This window comes from Rhinatrema bivittatum, chromosome 2 (genome assembly GCF_901001135.1).
Source record: "Rhinatrema bivittatum chromosome 2, aRhiBiv1.1, whole genome shotgun sequence".
NCBI lineage: Eukaryota > Metazoa > Chordata > Amphibia > Gymnophiona > Rhinatrematidae > Rhinatrema > Rhinatrema bivittatum.
The window spans coordinates 527,593,225-527,615,693 of record NC_042616.1 but is presented as its reverse complement, the minus strand read 5'-3'; the positions used below and the strand labels follow the sequence as shown (position 1 = coordinate 527,615,693).

Genomic DNA, 22,469 nt, shown 5'->3' with positions numbered 1-22,469 from the left:
GTTCCCAAGGAACAACAAGAAGCAATCTGCAAGGTCATTGTCACTGCTTCAAATGCTGAAGGATAGACAATCTTTTTATCATGAGCATCCTTCAAGGCCACTTCTCCTTCCACGGGAATAGTGGTCCGCTTGGAGACTGCACACACAAGTGAATGTACCTTCGGAAAACGTACGTGCTCTCTTACCACTGGATCCAGAGGGTACAGGCTTTCCAAAACCCAACCCCCTTTGAAATTAGCTTCTGGGACGCCCACTCAAGATCAATCAATTCTTGAATGGCCTCTATCATGGGGGGAAAAAACAAGAGGCTTTAGGAAAGGAAACCAAAATGGGATTTCTCTTCAGCTCAGACCCAGACTCTGCCCCAGGAACCCCAAGCATTTCCAAGTTGGCAGTTCATACCTATGAAAGAACTGTAGCATAGTTCTATATGGTTCCAGTCCTGGAGGAATTTTACCATCCTCAAGAGAGTCAGGATTGGCGTCATTATCCATGGCATCTGGATCTCTATCAGGAAGTCCTAATGTATCCTGTGCTTAACAGAGGGTCCAGGCAAGGTTCCTACCTGTGCTTCTGCTCTGGAGCATTGGACAGGGTTGAAGACTGCTCCTGAAGAAAAGATTGCAACCCCTGGAAAAATTCTACCCATGATAAAGTAGAAGTATCCAAACCAGGCAACACCTGAGGCGTACTCACTGGGCTACCATCCCCTGCTGAGGAACCAGTTAGGGGAGGTCCAACTGCAGGTGCCCCACCTAAGTCATCTTTACCCAAACCTACATCCGGCTGGGAAGAACCAGGTGTAGGGAAATCTGAGGAAGGTAATTCTCCCTGAGTCTCCAAACAGCGCTGGCACAAGTTAGCGGGCACTCCTGGCTGAGATGTCCTAATATAACAGGCAGTGCAAAAAAAAAAAGGCACTTAGGTTTCTTAGGTATAGGTGCCATTATGGCCAACAGTGGGCTGAGTGGCAGCCAGAGGCATACATCTAGTTTTTGGTTTTTTTGTATATATACTTCCAACTTAGGCACCCAACACTTAGGCGACCCACACCTAGGCATCCCAAAGATATGCGCCCCAAAAAAGATATGGTGCCACGTAACTTGGGTGCACAGACTAAGGCCCGACTGTGTGGCCAAACCTGGGCACACAACTTGGGCGCACAGCTAGACGCACATGCCGAACTGACAATCCTGTAGAGGGCAACCTGAGAAAGCGTGTGAAATGCTGCTATGGCCTACCAAGCGGTGTGCAGAGAAAAAGCCTTGGAGCAGGGCCTAGCCTATGGAGGCTGCTGTACCTGCCAGGTTCCCCACATCCCTCAACCTCCCACAGAGTGGGACGAACAACAGAACGGCACACCAAGCAGGGAGCCCTATGCAACAAAAGCCTCTCTGTATATTACTTTTAACTTACCAAGCCTTACCTGGCTGAGTACAGAGGTGGTCTCTGGCTGCAGGGGGAGACGGCATGTGCCATCACCGCTGCACTTGGCTTCCTGCACCTGTTGCCTTTCAGCTGCTTAAGCAAAGTCCACACTGGCTGAAAACCAGTTACTGGACCAAGGCTCTCATCTGAAGGACACAGAAATCATCTCAGGAATTCTCAACTGGGGGAGGGACCATTTGGTATCACCGCAGGAGAGCAGGGAAAATTAATTTCCTTAATTCTCCCTTCTCAAAATGAAGCAATGCCCAGTAGGGAGATGCACGCCCACCATTTTCTGGAGACCGGGAATAGTGGCAGGCTGTCACTGCAGGGGTATATATACTGTGACGTCAGTTTGCTCCATCTCCATCTGCTGGTAGAGGTGCATAACCCACTTGTTCTACATTCATCTGACTAGATGCTAAGAAAATCTTGATTTGCATGTTCTATGGAAGATGCACAAGATAACCTTCACTTCTACCAACATAATTGTCTTCCCAATTCAGAATAAAAGGATACTGAGTTAGAAGACAGCATGCAGGTATCCAGGTATTATATAGTAACCAATGCGGAGTGGGACAGTTACCCGAGAAATACTCACAATTCCAGGATGTGCTTGACAATGTGGCGGCAGACATGCTACCTCCTCATAGAGTTTATGATTGTCATGGAGTTAGGGAACTAGATGGATGAAGATTTCCCCTGCAGGAGTAGGACCAGACTCTAGGGCAAGGCTGGAAAGGGACTTCCACCTGACCACCCACCTCTCCCTCACTTGTTGGTCCACCAGCATAGTTACTGACAGTGTCCCTAGCCCCAAGTGACTGTGCAGCTATGAGAGAAACCGCATCATTAACAACCACGTAACACAGAATCAGTATCCTGAAGCTCTCTCATATCCTAATTCAATCTTTTGAAACAAGCTACAGGGTGCTTTCCTTCAGTCTCAACTCTTGCTACAGCACCAGCCCCTCCTCTCGTAAACAGCCCACAGGGAACAGGTGGTGGTGGGGATGAGGATGAAGCCGATAAAAGAAGATGCACTCTACTCCCTAATCCAGCCCTTTCCTTCTGTTTTCCCCCTCCCATTCTTCTCCTGTCTTGAAGGAAACAGGAGGGGGAAGTGAAGTTGGAGTAGACATACAAGCCGATTCAGTACGGTGCGCTCATGCAGAGCACACCGTACATTTTTGATGCGCTATTTTTACCCCTTATACAGTAAGGGGTAGTAATAGCGCGTGGAAAATGTGCATCCAACCCCCTGAAACTAATAGTGCGCTCAACATGCAAATGCATGTTGATGAGCCTATTAGTTAGTCCCACTCGATACAGAAAGTAAAATGTGCAGCCAAGCCGCACATTTTACTCTCAGAAATTAACTCCTGCCAAAGGTAGGAGTTAATTTCGGCCGGCACCGGGAAAATGTTCAGAAAAGCATAAAAAACTGCTTTTCTGTACACCCTCCAACTTAATATCATAGCGATATTAAGTCGGAGGCCCCAAAAATAAAAAAAAATCTGCCCGCAGGTTGGAAAATGGATGCTCAATTTTGCCAGCGTCCGTTTTCTGAACCTGTGGCTATCAGCGGGTTCGACAACCGATGCCGGTAAAACTAAGCGTCGGCTGTCAAACCCGCTGACAGCCGCCGCTTCTGCCAATAAGGAGGCACTAGAGACGCGCTAGTGTCCCTAACGCCTCCTTATTAGTGCGGGCCCTCATTTGCATACTGAATCGTGTGCCCAGGAGAGTGGCCTGGGCGCGTGTTGGGGGAGCGGGCGATAGCCTCGGAGCTCCAGCTGTCCCACGCAGTTTACTGAATCGGCCTGATAGAAAGCAGTCAAAAGATTTGATCAAAGATCTCTTAAATCAAACCAAAGATTACTTTGATATAATTCCTGGATGGAGTTATATTGTTTTAGAAGAATTTCATCTTTTTACAAAGGTTGTTGCACCTGCATGTGACCAATCATACACCATTTACAAAAGACTTGGATGTGTTTTTTGAAGTCTGCAACTGCTGATGTCTCACAACTAGCAGAGAGGAAATTAATTTCAATTCACAGAAGCCTTGATGACGGGCAATACTGGTGACAAGTTTCAAATTTGTGCTAATTCAACTCCTTTTTGTATCCATTCCCATATGTCTAATATATACGTGCACATACCTTTCGTGTAATTAACAGCATGACAAACTGCTGACACGGAGGGCGTTTTTAGCATATGTAAGTTCATATACTTGGAAAAATGACAAGGATGGTTGTATTATTTCAATTCAAAACAAAAGTGACATTTCACTGTTAAAAGTTTGTAACATATGTCTTAACCTGATACATTTTTAGATTTTTGTATTTGGTACTTTTTTTTTTTTATTAGTATATAGTTTAAATATTGTTTAAAACAAAGTGTGAATGGTTTAAAAAAAAAAAAAAAAAAAAGACAAAAAAACAGACCCTTTTTGCATAGGCAGGAGGTATAAATCTTTAAGCAAAATTATGCAAGCCAGTCATATAATTGCCACCAAATTTGCTAACTCTTTCAGAATCTTGAAAAATCTGTAGGAGAAAACCTGGGGCTCTGGTTATTAGGTGCACACATGACTGCAAACCGACTTTTGCTGTGTGAACTACACTAGAGGCTGTCTACTGCCAAATTTGCTGCCAAAGAGTGCAATATGCAGAATATCCTCTCTCGGTTTAGTTCTGACTTCAGTATAAAACATTTCCCTAATACCTGTATAATACATTATTTTCTTATAAATATAGAAGTATTATTTTGCAAAATAAATGAAAGATCTATTTTTGTTTACATATCCTTGTTACCCCATTGATTCCTATAGACTGAGGCTGCCTAAGTGCTTTGAAGCTTATATAACTACAGTAGTATGGTCACTGAAGTACAAACAAGCTTTTTTAGCAACTTGCCCTTAATTCAACTGACATCATTGCTCAATTCCTGATGTTAGTGATGTCAGGAGCACAATTCTGCCATGTCTGAAAAGGGACAATAAGGTTTATGCATACTGTAATGAAGCTGGCAACGTAGTATTCATTCACATCAGAGCAGAAGATAGTTCTGAAATGCATGCAAAGGGTGTTTATTAATTTTTCCTGATACATAAAGGGCCTCTGAGCCATATTTGTTTTAACACAAAATTTTAATTTTCTTTTTAATTCAAAGTTGATAAATCTCTTTCTGCCAAAACTGTTTTTAAGTCTCAAATTTAGGTGAAACAAGCCCATTATGAGAAAGCAAAAAGATGTCTTCAGCCTTCCAATAGACCTAGTTTTGTTCAAGGATATGCTGAGACAAATGTAATTGGAAGACACTGCAAGAGAGTGTTCCCCAGCGACAGAGGGAGAGCAATTATGCAATTTGTTTAATAATCCATGAAAGAGGTGCTGGTAATCAATATAAATACAGCCTCAGGGGGACAGTTACTTTGTAGGAACTCTAAATATTAAGCAAACTATCCAAAGTCTGTGTAAGGTGTGCTAGTACATCTTTTTCTGGTAAAATTGTATTGCAATGGTATAACAACTATTTCAAAGCAAACTTATGCCCACAAGTTTGTGTGGAAAAAACACTTAGTAAAGTCTGTGTGCACAATGTACATGCAGACTTTATCGCTATGCAGCTGTTTGAAAATGTCCCTGCCTATGTCTGTGTTTCTGAGTCGATAAGAGTATTAGCATCAAAAAATGTTTAGAATGCAGCAGTTCGTGTTAACCAAATATTCAAAGGCCAACCTGACCTGGATAATGAAAAACTTACAATGTTTACACTCTTTTCTTAAGAAAGTATTTAATACAGATATCTTGCTATCCCAGGATTTTAAACCGCAATAACATGTGTGTTACATACCTCCAGCATGTCAATCTTTTTATAGATTGTTTTCATTTCTGCAGCTTTAGTATGAATTTGAGGTACGCTTTCATTTACAACTTGAGAGGAATCATTTCGAATCTGCAGTAAATTAACAAAGGGATTATACATCCATTCCATATCTCCAGTCTACCAAATTATCTGGAATTTACCTATAAATAAAACACTGAAACAAGTTTTGTATTTATTCTGTACCGATACCATGTTTTCTAATACAGTCCTTTATAATTACTTTTAGAATTTCTGTAACAAAAATCTTGGGTATCCCTCCCGACGCAGCCGTTGGCGAAACACGGGTCCGTGTCGGGGGACTCCGTGTGCATGAAAGATTGTGGTCAATATATACAGTGGAGTTGCCATCCTTTGAATAAAAGAAATTTTGGATTTACCCACTCATTTAAAATTTGGGACTGTATCACTTTATTCCAGCATTTGTTCTGGTTTCTTACAATAAAGCATAAAATACAACCATGACATAATTACAACAAACTCCAAATACAAAATAAAGATTACAAAGAACAATAAAAGCAATAACAAAAAAATCAAATTACCTCATGCATTAACTAAGATCCTGCCCCCCCCCCAAAAAAAACACCCCCAAAACAAAACTAGCCTCAGCCAATGATGAAAATCTCCAAAGCCCATCATACCCTCACACCAGATTGCCTCCCAAATGATGGCAATCTCCAGGACCCACAAAGGGGCAAACTACATGATAGTACATTGCCAGTCTGAAAGTCAATACATACCATGTCTAACATCCCCACAAATTCATCAACTCTGGTCAGTAAATCTTCTAGACTCTTGTCCAAAGTTTCTATCTGAAAAGATATATATATATATAGCAATGTAAAAATTTACCGCACACAATATTAATTCAAGATGCTATAGAAGGAATGGTCTATTAATTGGATTTCTCAAATGTTCTAGATTATGGCATTCTGCTACATCTTCTGCTAAATAAGTATTTCTCTGTGTTGTTTTCTCATTTATAAAGTAAACATATACTATTCTCCTCCCTTCCCCATTTACAGCACTGTCTCAAAGCTCCTACAGGTGCAATGATTGTATTGTCATGGGAGCTTCCAATATACACCAAGTGCATGATAATTTTATGAACAAGAATATCAAGTCAGCTTCATATTCAGTAAATAAGTGTGTGTGTGTGTGTGGGGGGGTAACTTGGAAGGGGGGGGGGATATGCTGTAGGTGGAAGGATGGAAGTTTTTGCCTTGTAGCCTGGATCACACAAACACACTAAGAAAATGACAACACCTGACTACAACTTATGTGAAACTATGAAAAGCTATATTCTCTGTATAATATATGCAGCAAAACAGGTGCTTATGAGAAAACCTAAGGCAAAAAACAAACAAAACATGATATATACAGTATATAAGCAAGGGTAAATATCTTTCCCTAACTAATAGGGAAATATATACAAAAGCCCAGCAGATGCTACCACTTTCCTGGATGAGCACCCTCTTACCTCTCCAGTCGATGGTCGCAAGTGTTATCTTGGGGGAGAGCTATTATGGTACCAGGGACTCCAGGTCATTGCAGAGACTTGTCTTGCTAACTCTCTTGGTTCAGCTCTCAGCAGAAGTCCGCCCATTCTACCCTGTGTCAGTGTATTATGTCTTTTGCTGGTGCATGCTCTGAACAGTTTTCTTTGTTTCCTAACTCTCTTGAAGTTTTGACAAAATAACTGATAAGAAAAACTACTACATATTTTCTCTGAAAATGGAGGATTCCTTATCTTTTACACTCACTGCCATTTCGTACATCATTCTCTCTCACATGTAACCACTAGCCTTTGACTTTCTCTGAATCAAACACGCTCTGATCGACACCCCAAAATAATAACCAAAATTAGCTGAAGTATCACCAGTGTCAGTTTCAATAAAAGCAAATCATATAATTAATAACTCAGACAGCAAGCAAAATACTACTCTGTGGGGATAGGGAAATACCTATAGTACCTGAATGTAATCTACTTTGACGTACACTTTGAAGAGCCAAAAAGCAGAATATAAAAATCTAAATAAATTACTGTAGATAAGAATGGGTGTGCCCCAAAAGCTAAAAATGTACTGGTTTCCATAGGGTCTGTAAATCTATAACGGTATATATGCAATCTATACTTTGTCTAAAATCCATTACTTAAAGAAGTTGGACCAAAAACTAAATCAGGGCAGATGCCAGGTATTTTCAGCTTCAACTTTTTCTCTGGGTATTTTGACCTTGAAGCTTGCAGGCTTCAAGTTAGGAGGAAGGGAGGGCTAAGGAGGAACCGTAGGAAACAAAGGGGGGCCCATAGGCTATGAAGGGAAGAAGGGGTGTCTGTGGGCAAAGCTGTGACGAGAGAGCTATGGGCTTTCTGCAAAGGGGGGGGGGGGGGGGGGCAAGGGCTATGAAGGGAAAGGGAAGCAGCAAAAAGAGGGGCTGTAGGCTTTTTTTTTAATCAATCCAGAGTTTTGTAATTTCTTAAGCAGTGCTGTGTCCATTATCTTATTTTCAAAGCAAGCTATGTGCTGACCTTTGACATATAATGGAGTATAACTTGTTTTTTGGCTCTAACATCCCTGTTCACCATTTCACTAACTTCTTATCATACTAGGGGATGGAGGGACTGTAAAACAAGAACTAACACAGTATGTTTCTCAGTGAACCCAAAGCACAAAGCTACATGAAATAATTGTAACTCAGTATAAACAAGTCATAACTGTATGACGTATCTCTCTCTCAAAGAAGATTAAATTAACCCTTCGCGTGATCCATCGAGATGACTTCCGCAAGACTGTCCCTTACACAGTAATACAGAATATGATAGAAGTCTCTAAGATCATGAAAGGACTTGAAAGGGTAAATGTGAATCGGTTATTTACTCTTTCATATAATATAAGGACTAGGGGGCACGCCATAAGTTAGCAAATAGCACAATTAAAACAAATCAGAGAAAATTCTCTCTCACTTCCCACACAATTAAGCTCTAAAATTCATTGCCAGAGATGTGGTTAAGGTAGAGAGTATAGCTGGGTTTAAAAAATGTTTGGATAAGTTCCTGGAAGAAAAGTCCATAAACTGTTATTAATCAAGTTAACTTAGGGAATAGCCACTGCTATTATTACTGGCTTTAGTGGCATGGGATCTATTTAATGTTTGGGTACCTTCCAGGAACTTGTAACTTGGCTTGGCCACTGTTGGAAACAGAATGCCGGCCTTGATGGACCCTTGGTCTGACCCAGTATGGCAATTTATGTTAAGTAAATAAGAACCAAAAAATGCACCGAAATGCACAGATGTGTTGGAGAAAAAAAAATCTGGATTTGTTTCAAAATTAATTTTGAGAAGTCCCCAAATCATTTCTTTAGGTTCAAAACTAAACAAAATTTTCATTTTTTTTTTGTTTGATTAGTTTTTCATTTGCTATTAAAATCAATGGAAGAAGTATTATGGCCTATATTGGACTCCAGAATTGGTCTTAGAACTTGTGGGAAGGAACTCCAAGGTACTTAGACTGTGGAAAATGGCAACAAAAGTGGCATGAATAGCCTAAAACTCCGTAAAGGGGAAGAGGGGTACCAACATTGTTAGGAATTCTCTAAGTCACTGTGAGAGGAACAAAAACACAGCAAAAGAGCAAGAACACCCCATGGCTCCAAAAGAGGGCACTAGCAACAATGACAGGCATTTTGAATGGCAAACTGGCACCAAAAGTGGCATCAGAATCCTAAGGCAGCATGAAGGGGGAACAAAGCAGAAAAGGTGGCAGAAAAATCCCCAGGCAGGCATTGATAAAAGGGCCAAGCAGCACAAAGAGTGGGTTCAGGACACCAAAAACAACTTGAGAGGTGTAAAGCAGCCCCCTAGACTGGCAAGAACAATTAAAGGTGTAAGGTATGGGGTACATCAGTAAAGCACAGTGGCAAAGAGAACTCCAAGGTGTCAAGTCTGAGCATGGAAGCAAGGCTGAGTGGCACAGAGACCTAAGGTGCTGGGTGGAATTTTGATTTTCTTGTGAAATGGGCTTTCCAAATGAAACTGATATATTCAGAACATGCAAATAGTTTCACAAATGAATGTGGTTAGCTTTTGTAGTAAGTTATGAGGGTCTTCTTTTTTTTTTTTTTTTTTTTTTAAGAAACTTTTCCCCATATTCTATAGCTGAACTCCAGCTGTTCCATTTCCTGATTTTCTGGTTTTGTATGAGTTTGCTCTTACCATTCTGTCATTACATTCAGTAAATGGTTTATCTTGGGCATCTTTTCTCTTGATGCTGGTATTTATTCCTTCTGAGAGAGGGCTTTTTTGGCCAAACTACCCCAATATAATTAACCATCAAACAGGGTGGGAGAACAAGGCTGAGAGTGTGAGGGGCTGGAGAAAAGGAAGAATTATAGAACAGGTGGTATGCCATGGTAGTGAAACCTGTATCTTTTTTCAAATTTTTATTCTGGGGACCAAACACCCAGTATAACAAGCCAAGAAGAAAACACGTGTGGATGGGAAGACTAGCCCAAGACTCTAAAAAAGGGCACCAAAAACATTATGGCAGGTTGGCATGTGGAAGCAAGTTCCCTCTGGTGGAACAGCAGCTAAGCAGGTACGTATGAAGCAGCAAGTCCATGGTAGGAGAAACTTGTTTCTTTTCTCTTTTGACCATAGAACAAAAATGTGAAAGAACACCCCACTGGAACCAACAAACAGGGTGAGAGAATCAGTCTGAGATAATTGTAGAGGGATTAGAATAAAACAAAAAACACAAAAGAGGTGGAGGGGAGGAGAAATTGTTTTAAAATGTTTTGTTTTTCTCCAGAAAAAAGTAAACACACCAAGTACAACCAAGAAACAAGCAGCAAGCAACATGGAAACACCTAATCTCCCATGCACATAAATAGGCAATGACACAGCAGGTAGGCAGAGCAGTAGCAATAGTAGTATAAGGGGTATGGCAGGTAGGTATGTGTCAGCAAGTCCTTATGGTGGTATTAAGGGCATGGCAGGTAGGCATATGACAGCAAGTCCCCTGTAATGGAATTAGGGGCATGGCAGGTAGCCATGATCCAGTAAGTACTCTATAGTGGTATAAGGGGATCGGCAGGTAGGCATATGCCAGCAAGTCTACCTTGATGCTTCTCTCTGGTTGTGAAAAGTCTGCCTCCATTCTATCCCTACCTTTCCCTCTTATTTGTTTGTTTAGGTTTATCTTTTATATAGCTTTTCCCCAGCTCCTGGTTTGATTTCAATGTTATTGTAAAGCCTGATGCTGTTTTTGTACCCTGATTTTGTTACTTGTTTTCAATTTTACTGTAAAGCCTGTTGCTGTTTTTTTTGGGGGTTTTTTTATTTTTTTTTATCAATTTTTTAAAATAATTTCAAGTATTATAAACTTGAACAAAAATACATGCTTAGTCGCTCTTAGTAATACAATATCACACATATGACAATTTAATTCTCCTCTAGGATATTAAAAATTCTTAATCACCAACCCATTTCTGTAAGGAGTAAATAAACCATTCCACAATCTTCTAAGCACATCTCAAGCCCACTAAATGGGTCCAAAATTAACTCAACCTTAAAGGCATTTTTTCAAATTCATGGTTATTGGGATACATTATACTTTATGATAGTCAAGTTACATCTATTGAAGTTAACATTTAGTCACTAGGGAGGAGGAACAGCAACATTCTTCCTACTTGAAATAAACTAAATTAGTTGTGATGGTTGGAAAAATAGGAATGAATTACCTTGGTGCTTGATTAAGCACTTGCAGGGAAATTTTAGTAGGAATAAACAACCCAGCTGCAAAACTTGAGGTTTCAAAATAAGAAATTGTTGCCTACGCTTCTGGGTTGCCCTCGAGAGATCAGGAAAAATCTGAACCTTATGGCCAATGAAAGTTTCTGTTGTATGGGAGAAATACTTTTTAAAAACCCACTCTCTATCAGATTCTAAGAAAAATACTACAATTAATGTCGCAGAAACCGCTGTAGTTTCATCTGATTGTTCAAGGACTGCAGATATGTCCAATACTGATGTTTCCCTTGGGGTTAAGATATGAAAATCATCCGTGGCATTCTGTATTCTCTTCTTTGATGGTATATAGTAAGCTTTTGATATAATAGGTAATGTTTCTTCTGGGATTTTTGAAATCTCCATCATGTATCTCCTCCAGCTCTCTTTTGGGGTACTATATAGCAACTTGGGGAAATTTATACATTGACTGTTTCTTGCTCTAGTTAGGTTATCTAGATTTTCATATTTTTTGTTGTAAAATTTGGTTCTCTTTCAGCATTTCATGTTGTAAGGTTTTTACACTTTCAACATTAACCTCCGAGGCTTGTAATTTTTGTTGATTCCCATCTTGTTCCTTTTCAATTTTGGTCACTCGGCCTTCCAATTTTTCCACTTTTTTTTTTATCAATTTGTAGAATCTGTAGAGAGATGTTTCTATTGGTTTCTTTAATAGCTTCCCAAATTGTTTCCAACCAAAAAAACTGGGGCAGCCTGTTGCTGTTTTATATTACTTGGAAACCGATGTGATGTTCCCAACGAATGTCGGTCTATAAAAAATACTAAATACATAAATCTTTTCCAAAACAGAATGAAGTGAAACAATGTCATATGCACTCTGCAATGGCACATGCTCATCTCCATATATCAGTTTCTTATAGATAAAACTGGCTTCTGCCTTATTAGTCTTGAAGAAATCCAGCTTCAACTTAGGTACAGGACTAATTCTTTGTTTGTTGACACTACCATCCTTGCCTTTTTTGGAAACATTTCCTTTACCTGCTCTGCTTTTCCCTATCCCTGACATGACTGATTTTGTCACTGGGAATTTGAATATTAAAATTATTTTATATTTCTCAGTGGTACCATAACTGACTGTGTGAACACAGAGACAATGTTGCACTGAGTGTCACATTGTGTGCACTAGCTCTATCACTGCTGAACTTAGCCTGGTATGCTGCAGTCTCTGCACTGCGCTCAATGCTAAACCTAGCTGCCCAGACAGACAAAATCAGTAGCAGCGCTACAATCAACTTTCTGCACTCTGTCTCCACCCTCCCCAATGGGAGAGAATAAACTGCAACAACCCAGAGCTTCTACAGCAGTGCCTGCCTGCCTTTCACTGCTGACTGGCACAGTGATAAGACTAAAATGGGTAGCAGCCAAAAAGTTCTGTGGGAAAAGTTAATTAAGAACTCACAGACCTCAGTGTCCTTTACAGACAATGCCTTCAGAAGGCTTGCATAGAAAATCTCAGGCATGCTCAGTCTTTAAGATGAATGTCACTAGATCTGGTGCGCAAGAATAGATTGGACTTGAAAAATACTCACTGCAATACGTCATTTTTGTTGTCTCCTTGACAACATGCCTGCCTTATCCATGTCTGCTGGCTGGCTTCTCTATGTATCAATTTCTAAGTGTACATATGTTGCTCTCACATTGATTTTTATGGGGATATTGACTTTAATGGCTTATAAAAATGAATGTGGCAAAAATGAATAGGATTTGTTTATTTTCAGAGTCCCTCACCATTCATTTTAGGGACTTCCAAAATAAACAAATTGGATCCAATTCATTTTGGGATGCCCATTTGTTTTAAACGAATGCACATCCCTAACACACATACAAAAAAAGATGTTTGCAAAGTTTCATCACTAAAACTGACCTAAAAGTAATCACTTATGTCATATAACAGCCAAAGCGCTTAGCATCTTTAAAAAACAAAACAATATAGTTAATACAGTAGAGACAAATTAAAAGGGAACAAAGAAATAGCTAGCAGGACTTTCTATTCACACTTCATCCTTCTCTAGTACTTGTCAAGCCCACCTGCCCAGCACTAGCATGCTGTTGGAAATGCAATCCATTTCTGCATAAGATAGGCAGAGTATGGGCCAGAGGCTGTGCAAACACGATCTGCAAACCCATCTCATTCCTGCCTTGAAGGAATCATCTCTATGGATAGAATGGCAGGTCAGATACACAAATAATCACTTTGCAGCTAGGCTACCAGTTCTGACAGTCTTATAACTTAGTGGCTAGCAATTACTTGATTTCATGCTTATGCTTTTATTGTAATTACTTTCAGTTTTTTTATTTAATTTAGCTCATGCTTTTTCATTGGTAGCTCAAGGTGAGTTACATTCAGGTACAGTAAATATTTCCCTGTCCCCAGAGAGCTTTGAATCTAAGAGCCTAACTTTCAAACCTATCCACAGTACAATATTTGCATGAGTAAGTGAACATATGGAGATTTATCATAGTATTTCATAAACTGTGTGGTGGGTGCTAACACAGTTTATAAAATACCACATAATTCTGCTCTGAAAGTATGTTTCAATACGTATGGATATTTCCAATGCAAGAAAATGCTTACTTTCTCTACCTATTTTATAAAAATGTGCTTATATTATAGACAAAAAATATATCATGTACATCTGATAATCGAAAATTCAAGGATACTCTCAACATTATAAAAATAGCATATCTGTGAGAAAATGCTATTTATGTGTGTATATGCTATTTTTACATGCAAAACCCTTTGAAAATTTACTCCTAAGTGTGTACCTGGGATAATGGAGGGTGAAGAGACTTGCCCTAGTTTACAAGAAGTCACAGTGGGACTTGAATCTGGTTTCCCCATTTCTCAGCCTTAGGCTGCTACTCCACTCCTGACAAGGGGCAAATTTGAAGCAATACAAATCGAGTTATACCTACCTGTCTATACCCTCAACAAAAAATATCTTAATACACCAAGCCAAAACTACTTCTAAAAATAATATGAATACTAAGAGTTACATTTTGAGTGCACCAAAATGCAAACAGGAAACACCGACTACATTTTTAATATACTTAAACATTTCATGCTATTGGTGTTACTCAAATCACAAGAACCCACTGGGCTGTTGAAGACAAACAGTGCAGTTCTTCCATGGAAATAAAAAATGAAATATGTCTGGAATTAAAGAGAACATTTTGTGTGAGTGCATCTTCAAATACAGCCCCAGTGGGTATGCGTGAAATCTGGTTTTGTGTGTACTTTTTACACGCATACTAAATAAGTATTCCAGAGACAGAGCTGCGGCTTACAAACACCGAGTTTAAAAGTATGTTTATTAAAAGTTACCATGCACAAGTTAATGATTGGTTTGCAGCAGGTTAGGTTTATGCATTGTAATGTGTGCTAGGTCCTTCAGACCTGACACCCTACAGTTTCTCAGACTCAGGAAGGCCCCCAGTGGCAGACAGGTCAGCAAGGTTTATCAAAAGGGAACAAACTAACAGAGAAATTCAAGCCTTAAAAACAAAAGGGGAGGCATGGACAGCAGGTAGGTTATAATTATTTTAAATATTATAAATCTTTAACTTTCTTCATTGACATGTCTTTTATTCATTCTGTTTGGACCTGAGGAAGGGAGTGTTAATGCCTGACAGATCGTCAAGAAATATATTAAGAAAGTCCAATAAAAAGGTGTCATCTTATCTTTTTCATTTCTTGACCTGTATTTCCATTCACTAACACAGAGGTTCCGATACAATATCATGCACGTAAAAACGTGCGTCCAAACTGGGCACCCATTTTTGCAACGCAAGCACATCCACCTCTCCTGTGTGCGCGATGCTATATTTTAATGAGCTGCAGCGTTAAAAAGCATCAGGCACCCAGGGGATCTGTGGCTGTGCGCACTTTAGGAAAACGGGCGCTCAATACAAGCTTCCATTTTCTTGTTCCGCAGGAACAAGAGAGCGCGCAATCTGGTCTTTTGCTCTTTGGCGAATTTCTTTGTTCTATGCATGCGTTCATTTCATTTGTGTTACTTAATGCATGCATGTTTCTGTATATTCATGTTACCTGTGTGCTTTTTCAGAGACAGCAGGGGCTGTGTTTCAGGCTACTCCTATCCTCCCCCATAGTCACCAATCAGCTCCTGGCAGCCCCCTAGACCGCCTCAGTAGGAGAAACCACAGAACAGCAGTATTTTTTGTTGTTTAGCTGAGCCCTTGATGCGCGGCAAGACTTAACGCCAGCTCAAGTCGTGTTAAAAAGTGCATGTCGGGCACACTGATTTTTTTTTTGTATCGGGGGTAATAGTTAATAGCCTCGTCTACATGACATTTTCCATCGGGCTGATGCAGTAAAGTGCGCTCTGGCTGAGCGCACTGTTAGCCCCCTTTTGGCCATCGTTTGACGCGCTATTTTTACCCCTTATACAGTAAGGGGTAATAGAGTGTGGAAAACGCGCTGCCAACCCCCCCCCCCCCCCCCAAAACTAATAGCGCCCACAACATGCAAATGCATGTTGATGGGCCTATCAGTCATTCCTGCCAAAGGCAGGAGTTAATTTTGGCGGCACCGGGAAAGTGTACAGAAAAGCAGAAAAAACTGCTTTTCTGTACACCCTCCGACTTAATATGATAGCAATATTAAGTCGGAGGCCCCAAAACTTTAAAAAAAAAAAGAAAAAATTAAAAAGAAAAAAAAATTAAAAATCTGCCCGTGGCCCACGGGTTGGAAGATGGACGCTCAATTTTGCCGGAGTCTGTTTTCTGAGCCCGTGGCTGTCAGCGGGTTCGAGAACTGACGCCGGTAAAATTGAGCGTTGGCTGTCAAACCCGCTGACAGCCGCCACTTCTGCCAATAAGGTGTCCCTAGCGCCTCCTTTTACCGCGGGCCCACATTTACATATTTTTTTTTTTCTGAATCGCGCGCCCAGGAGAGCGGGTTTTTCTGTATCGCCTGCCCCCCCATGTGATGAACTCTATTAACTAGCGTTGGTTTAGATGTGCGTTTTGGACACGCTAATCTCTTTGTTGCATCGGATGTTAGTCTAGCGCATCCACCTGCGGGTTAACCTGTGTGCTAGGCTGACCGCACTTTAATGCATCAGCCCCCCGTGTACTGGTTTTTCCACTCGCTTCCCATAGAGCTTTCAAATATGACTCTTCTGTAGAGACAAACTCCTGGAGTTTAACCCCTCCATTACACTGCTGTGTTTGTAGTTGTCACTCCCCCTTTGCCACCAGTGTTCTCAGTCCTAAAGCAAAGTGGGGGGGGGGAGGCTGCTCTGAACCCCCCCCCCGTTCCCACTAGAGAGCGGGTCACGTGCCAGCCCTCGGTCAAGAGCTTTGAAGTCACCGCGCACTCAGCCCCGTCTCACCTCCGGGGAAAAGCCGCCAGGCAGCAGGTAGGAGCAGTATTCGGCGGCGGCTTGGCTGAGCAGCGGTTCTAGGGTAGCAGCCCCTGGCTCCTTCCCATCCTCCTCACCGACCCCGGAGGCACTGCTGTGGCTCTGCGAGACGTTGCCGCTGTCGCGACCGCTGCTCTGCGGCTCTGGCTCCCCCTCCTCCCCGTTCTTCTGTAATGGTTTGCCGCCGGCCTCGCTTCGCCGCGAACCCTCCATGGGGACGCTTCCCCTCCCCACCTCCCTGCTGCCTGAGCTAGCACAGCAGCACTTCCCGCCCTCCTGCCCTCTGCTTCCGTGTACCTCAAGCACGTGACAGAGGCGGGGAGGCGCGCGCGCGAGACAGGCCGCCAACGGGAGCTGACGGGAGTCAAACTTCCTCTAGCGAGAGTGAGGTGGTGGGGAGGCTCCCGCCGCTGGTCCGTGTGAGCGGCGAGATTGATGGAGGAGAAAATGGGAAGAGAAAGTGTTTCCTTCGCTGGGAACGCAGCAGGGTTTGGCGTGAGAGATTCGGCTACGGACACCCCACTCTCCTCCGGCAAACTAGATGCAACGGACTCCTGTGACTCCCTGCGTGCTGAGCTCGGAAGGGCACTGGATTTACAGGGCTTGTCTTGTGACGGGGCACATTGTGGGCGAGCGACTGCAAAGAAGCAGCGAGATGCTGAACTGTAGCGGATGAGAGCGCGGCGTGGGGACTTGTTTTTGCCGAGAGAGAGGTTTGGTGTGGGGCAGACCGCTGCCGGAACAAGGCTGCCTCGTCCTTTGGGCCACGTTCGCGTTATAAGTCTTTGGTTTCCCAATTTTTTAAAGCCCAAGGCATCACCTACGTTAACAAAAACGTATGATACACCAGTTTCCACAGGGCAAGCAATGCAGTGTGTTCAAAAGAAGTGCAAGGGAAGAACTGAAAGCCCCCCTCCGTCTCTCTCCAAGTTTTGTTTTTAATTTTATTTGAATTTAAACATACCCAAATATAAACATATTTGAAAAAAAACAAAACCCGGTATTATTACAAATACAAAGTAGACAAGATAAAAAGAAAAAAAAGAGTGTCAAACACATAAAAGACCTCAAATATATGGGAAAGGGGGCAGCAATAGGTCTTGGGGCAAAAACCTAATTAATCAAGCAAAAGGGAAAATATAATACAATCGCATCCTGAGCATGCACTACATTCTCAGGTATGAATCAGAGGCACTAGGGTGGTTGGGAAACAGCAGCACATCTAACGTCCATGGAATCCCGCAACAGTTTGGTGTAAAAAAAACTATATTTTAGAGAATTCAAAAGTGTGTGTGACAATGCAGGGGTCCCCCAAAGCATTGACCTCTGATCTCATGGCCAGAAATTTTCTCATGGGCTCTTGCGTTGCCCTAGCTAAGTCTGGGAAAATCCAATTTTTTTCACCCTTAAACGAAACCTCTTGAAGGAAAAATAATTGAAGTATACAGTTCCTATCTTACAAGAAAACAGATGAAACCAACAATGTGACTCTGGAAAAGGCACGTGTCCCAGCATTTTCCAAAATCAGTTAAGTTCAAGGTGATAGCCTGTTCACTTCTATCCAAATTCTTCTTAGCAGAAGGCAAATTTTTGAATTGGAGGCAACATGGATTCAGATATTTCACCACTTCCTTCATATAGGCTTTGAGCATCTTAATAGGTGAAAGCAGTGGTATTTGAGGAAAATGTAGAACTTACAAATTAAAATTCTTGGATAAGTTTTCCTACTTTCAAGACTTTGTGAGACAGGTGATAAATCCCATAATTTGTTTTGCTTGCAAATCTTTAATCTGAGAAATTGAAGCCTCCAAATTAGAGATAGAAGTTTCATAGGATGAAACATTAGATCTTGATTTTGAACTTTAGAATGATTATCGAGGGTAAAAGTTACCAAAGAGGACACAGACTGCACTGTGGACACCTTTGCAGACCAAAGGCTATCTAATGTCACAGAAGCAGGTTTGGACAACATAGTTCTAACCTGTAGCGAGGAAATAACTTCTCAAACCTACTGTGAGCCAGCACCCATGACCTCCGATGAGGGACTCTCACCCAACAATGTGACCTCTGCCCCCACTCCTCCATTCTATCCATCCGGCCCCCGAGGACGCTGACATTCCTCCGTCGTCTTGCTGAATTCCAGTCACAGCTGAGAGCAGGTGGGAACCGACTGGTAACACTGTGGAGGCACCAGAATTAAAAGAATTTCCTGGCGTCTCAGCCATCACTCAGGCGGCATCACCTGGGGCCGCGGAATTGACCGATCCTCGAGGCTGAGTGATAACTCAGCCATCGACAGACTGGCAGCTCCAAACCCAACCAAGTCGACTTCTGATATCGGCATGGTGGTCTGCCGGGACCACCCAACGGAAGGATTATTTTTTTACTGCACCCTTTCTCTTGCCCACAGCCACCGAGGAAGGTAGTTTTGCAAATGAAATAAGGAAAAGTTTGCAAGGAGCTCAAACAGCCGCTGTTGCTCAGGGCGCCATCTTGACACAACCCCCACGTCTCCAAGTTTTAAAACAAAGAGGGAAAGGGGGCAGAGAGACATATGAAATCATCACAATGAAAAAGGTCTCTCTATCAGTGTGTGTGTGTGTGTATATATATATATATATATATATATATATATATATATACATATATATATATATATATATATATACATATATACACACACATCCAGTACTGCCTGACACATACCTTTTAGAGATTATATAATAAGGTGTGTGTAGGTTAGTTGGTCAATCATGCTGTTGTCTGTCTGTGGCCACCAGGTGATTCCTAGAACAGTGGCAGGTACACTGTACAAAGACAGTACTCTCTGTTTATAAAGCCCTGTCTCACACACAAGGGGACAGGCATGCATACACACATAATTATTTATTTATTTTTATATACCGGTGTTCGATATTACATATCACATCGGTTTACATTAAAACATAATATGCAGGAAATATGTTTCCTTTGTCTAATACATTGAACATTTATAACAAGGAAATTGTTAACAAGGGATAAAACTAAAAACATGGAGAAAGGTTAAAAAAACGAAGAATAATGGAAGTTAAAAATGAAAAGGTAGCACAACAGGTTGCACGAAGGGGGTGCACAAAGGGGAGTGCCCCTTTGGCGCGCGACGCCTGGCGGAATGGCACCGTTAACCGGCTCGTCGCTAGGTGGGATGACGGCAGGGAGGCAGGTCTCTTGATCACTGTTTTCCCCTCACCGCTCTCTTCTCAGTTTCCAACTCTGATTTTTACATATTTTTTTGTCTTTTTCTCTTCAGTGTGCGGTTTTAAAAGTGCCCGGTGCTGGTGGGCAGCCCCCTCCACATAGGTGCCTATTGCCCAGACAATTCCAATAACACTGGGTACTGTTTGCTAATAAGCTGTCTACAATGCCCTGTCTCTTATGCTTCCACACACAAGCTGGGCAGGCATAGATACACACATAGGTGCACAAAGGCTCACACAAACTTGTGCAAGTGCACACAAGCTCATATAAGCAAACAATACACAGGCAGAGGTGTCCCCCACACACATACACAAAGGCAGAGGCATGCACAGGCACCCACAAGCTCCTGCACCTCCAGGCACAGGCATACACACACTGTTCTAGACCATACTACCCAATCAACACGTCACTTTTCAGTAGTCACAAGCGAAGGGAGGAGTTGGTGTGAGGTGGGCAGCCAGCTGTTAATTTCCTTGGCTGCCAGAATTCCTCTACTACTGCTTCTCCCAGCACTCAGTCTCGGTAATATCCCATCTCACTCAGCCTAGGAGTAGGACAGAGGCTTGAAGGACTCAGAGGAGGAAGATCAAGAGAAGGAAGATGAGGTGGTGCTATATACAATATGTGTGCTGCAGAAAGTGGGGCCTAGCTATCCATGCCTTGCTTTCTGCCCATTAACTACCACACTTAGAGGCTTATGCTGTAGCTAGAAAGAAGCCTGCTTGATTACACATGTTCTCAGAAAAGTGCTCCTACACCTTTAAGAGCCACCACTGGTGGGTCTTCTGGTTGTGAAGTGCCGAGAGCAGATGCTGGCGTGGATCAGGTGATGGTGACTTTTCCATGGCATACCTGATCAGTTCTGAAGGCACACTGGTTGGTAAACAGTTATAAATGATAAATTTTAGTGGTAGTATAGCAGATCTCATTAGCATGTGCTCCACCCCCAGCTTGGCAGCTGCATGCAACCTCTGAGCTATTTCGTTATCGAAGATCAGTGTTTCCCAGCCTTTTTTACACTTAAGGTAAATCCATATTAATAGACTTGTGGCACATCAACCTCCATGGAGCAGGCAGTGTGGACTCATATGGCCAAAAGAAGAGGCCAAACAGTCTTTGTTCCAAATTATAAAATAAAGGGAAAAGGGCAAAGACACATGAACCTGTCACCATCTCACACAGAAGAGAGACGTGGGCGGGGTGTAGGCAGCCAGCTCCGTTACCTTGGCTGCCGTAGGTGGTTGCCAGAGCTCTTTCACTGCTGCTGTTCTCAGCACTCCAAGTGAGACATCCAATGCTCAGTGTACACGCTTCCCATTTCACTCAGCCTAGGGATAAGACAGAGGCTGGAAGGATTTAAAGTCAGGAAAGTTGAGGAAGTACTGTGTTTACTGCACAAAGCAAGTCCCAGGTATCTGCATTCTGCATGCTAATTACTATGCTCCAGGGTTTATGCTGTAGCTAAGAAGAAAAGGCATGCATGATTATACATGTTCTCAGAAAGGAGTTCCTATCCCATGAAGAGCTACTACTTGTGTCTCTTGTTGCTGTAAGATGCTGAGAGCAGAGTTTTAAGTTGCTGGCCTGGATCTGCGCAGCAGGCAGTGGTGACTTTTCGGTGGCACACCTGATCAGGTCTGAAGGCACATTGGTTGGGAGACTGTAGGGAGAAAAGGACTGGGCCATGCCACACGGTTATGTTGTAAATACGTTATGTCAGACCACAGGTGCCCTTCTGCTGAAGAGAAAACGAGGCTATTGGTTTCATTTTGTAACAACACAATAAAACCAGCACTCTGCATCCCTCAGAAATTTCAGTATGGTGAATCCTCTGCTGGTGGATGGAGAATGTTGCGTAATTGGTGCAGCATCAGGGTTATACACCTGTTGCCAAAACAAAAAAAGAAGAAATTCGATAAGTGATAACAGTAAAATAAAATTACAACTTCCAATATATGTGATACTATAGCTAGAGCTGGCTCTTGCTGGTCAGGATCCAAGGTGATTTATTAATGTACATTCAAAATTTTGCCTTTTCCTTTGGGTAAAAGTGGGATATACTGAGCACCTGAATGATACAAAGAGCAGGAAATTAATGCAATGATACAAATACATTGGGAGACATAAGGTGGACAACATAAGCCAAGGTTTGCGTTTTGTTTTTTTTTTGTGGAAGGTTATGTAACAGATTTCCATACGTACCACTCCCTTCTCGATCATATGTTTAGAGCTCTTTGACTCACTGTATCACAGGTTTTTCAGCCAGACACACTCTTCCCATTGCTTCCCAGTCCCCAGTCCTAGGTTGTAGCCTTGAGTGCCATCTTCTAGCTCACCTTGCTAGAGGATTGCTTTCCCTTCCATGGAGCCTCACCCCCTCTCTCACCCATTTGTTTCTGCCCACTGATCCCCTGACTGGCAGAAGGAAGGAAACACCACTCTGCCACCTTTGTTTCCTTCTGCTTTCCAGGCCAGATTTGCACTGTGATTGCATGGAATACCACAGTTCTGCACGTTTTAAAGCAACAGACATGGTTTGAAGTATTGCACTCCTACTACTGGATCACTGCAATGGGAGGTGCATCTGGGCACCTGAACAGCTGCCATCACCCTTCCTGGTTTCCCACAATTACATAGTAACTTGGGAATTTTGTGGTATAGCAGGAGGCCAGGGACCCTGATTATGAGCAGGAACAAAAGTGCTCTTGGCTAGCCTAC

At 42.1% G+C, this 22,469-nt stretch overlaps 1 protein-coding gene across 2 annotated transcripts in view; it reads right to left on the bottom strand.

Moving 5' to 3' along the window:
• The window catches only part of BLOC1S4 (biogenesis of lysosomal organelles complex 1 subunit 4), a 40,685-nt gene extending 23,548 nt beyond the window's left edge, over positions 1–17,137 (bottom strand). The window contains exons 1-3 of one of the 2 annotated variants that reach the window (XM_029590797.1): positions 16,485–17,137; positions 6,060–6,131; positions 5,290–5,391 (exon numbers count right to left, since the gene is read on the bottom strand). In XM_029590797.1, the coding sequence (XP_029446657.1) occupies positions 5,290–5,391; positions 6,060–6,131; positions 16,485–16,727 (417 nt within the window). In that variant the 5' untranslated portion in view covers positions 16,728–17,137. The remainder of the gene's footprint in view (positions 1–5,289; positions 5,392–6,059; positions 6,132–16,484) is intronic. The other variant, XM_029590796.1, reaches the window with a different exon arrangement.
• Between the last annotated feature and the right edge of the window lie 5,332 nt (positions 17,138–22,469).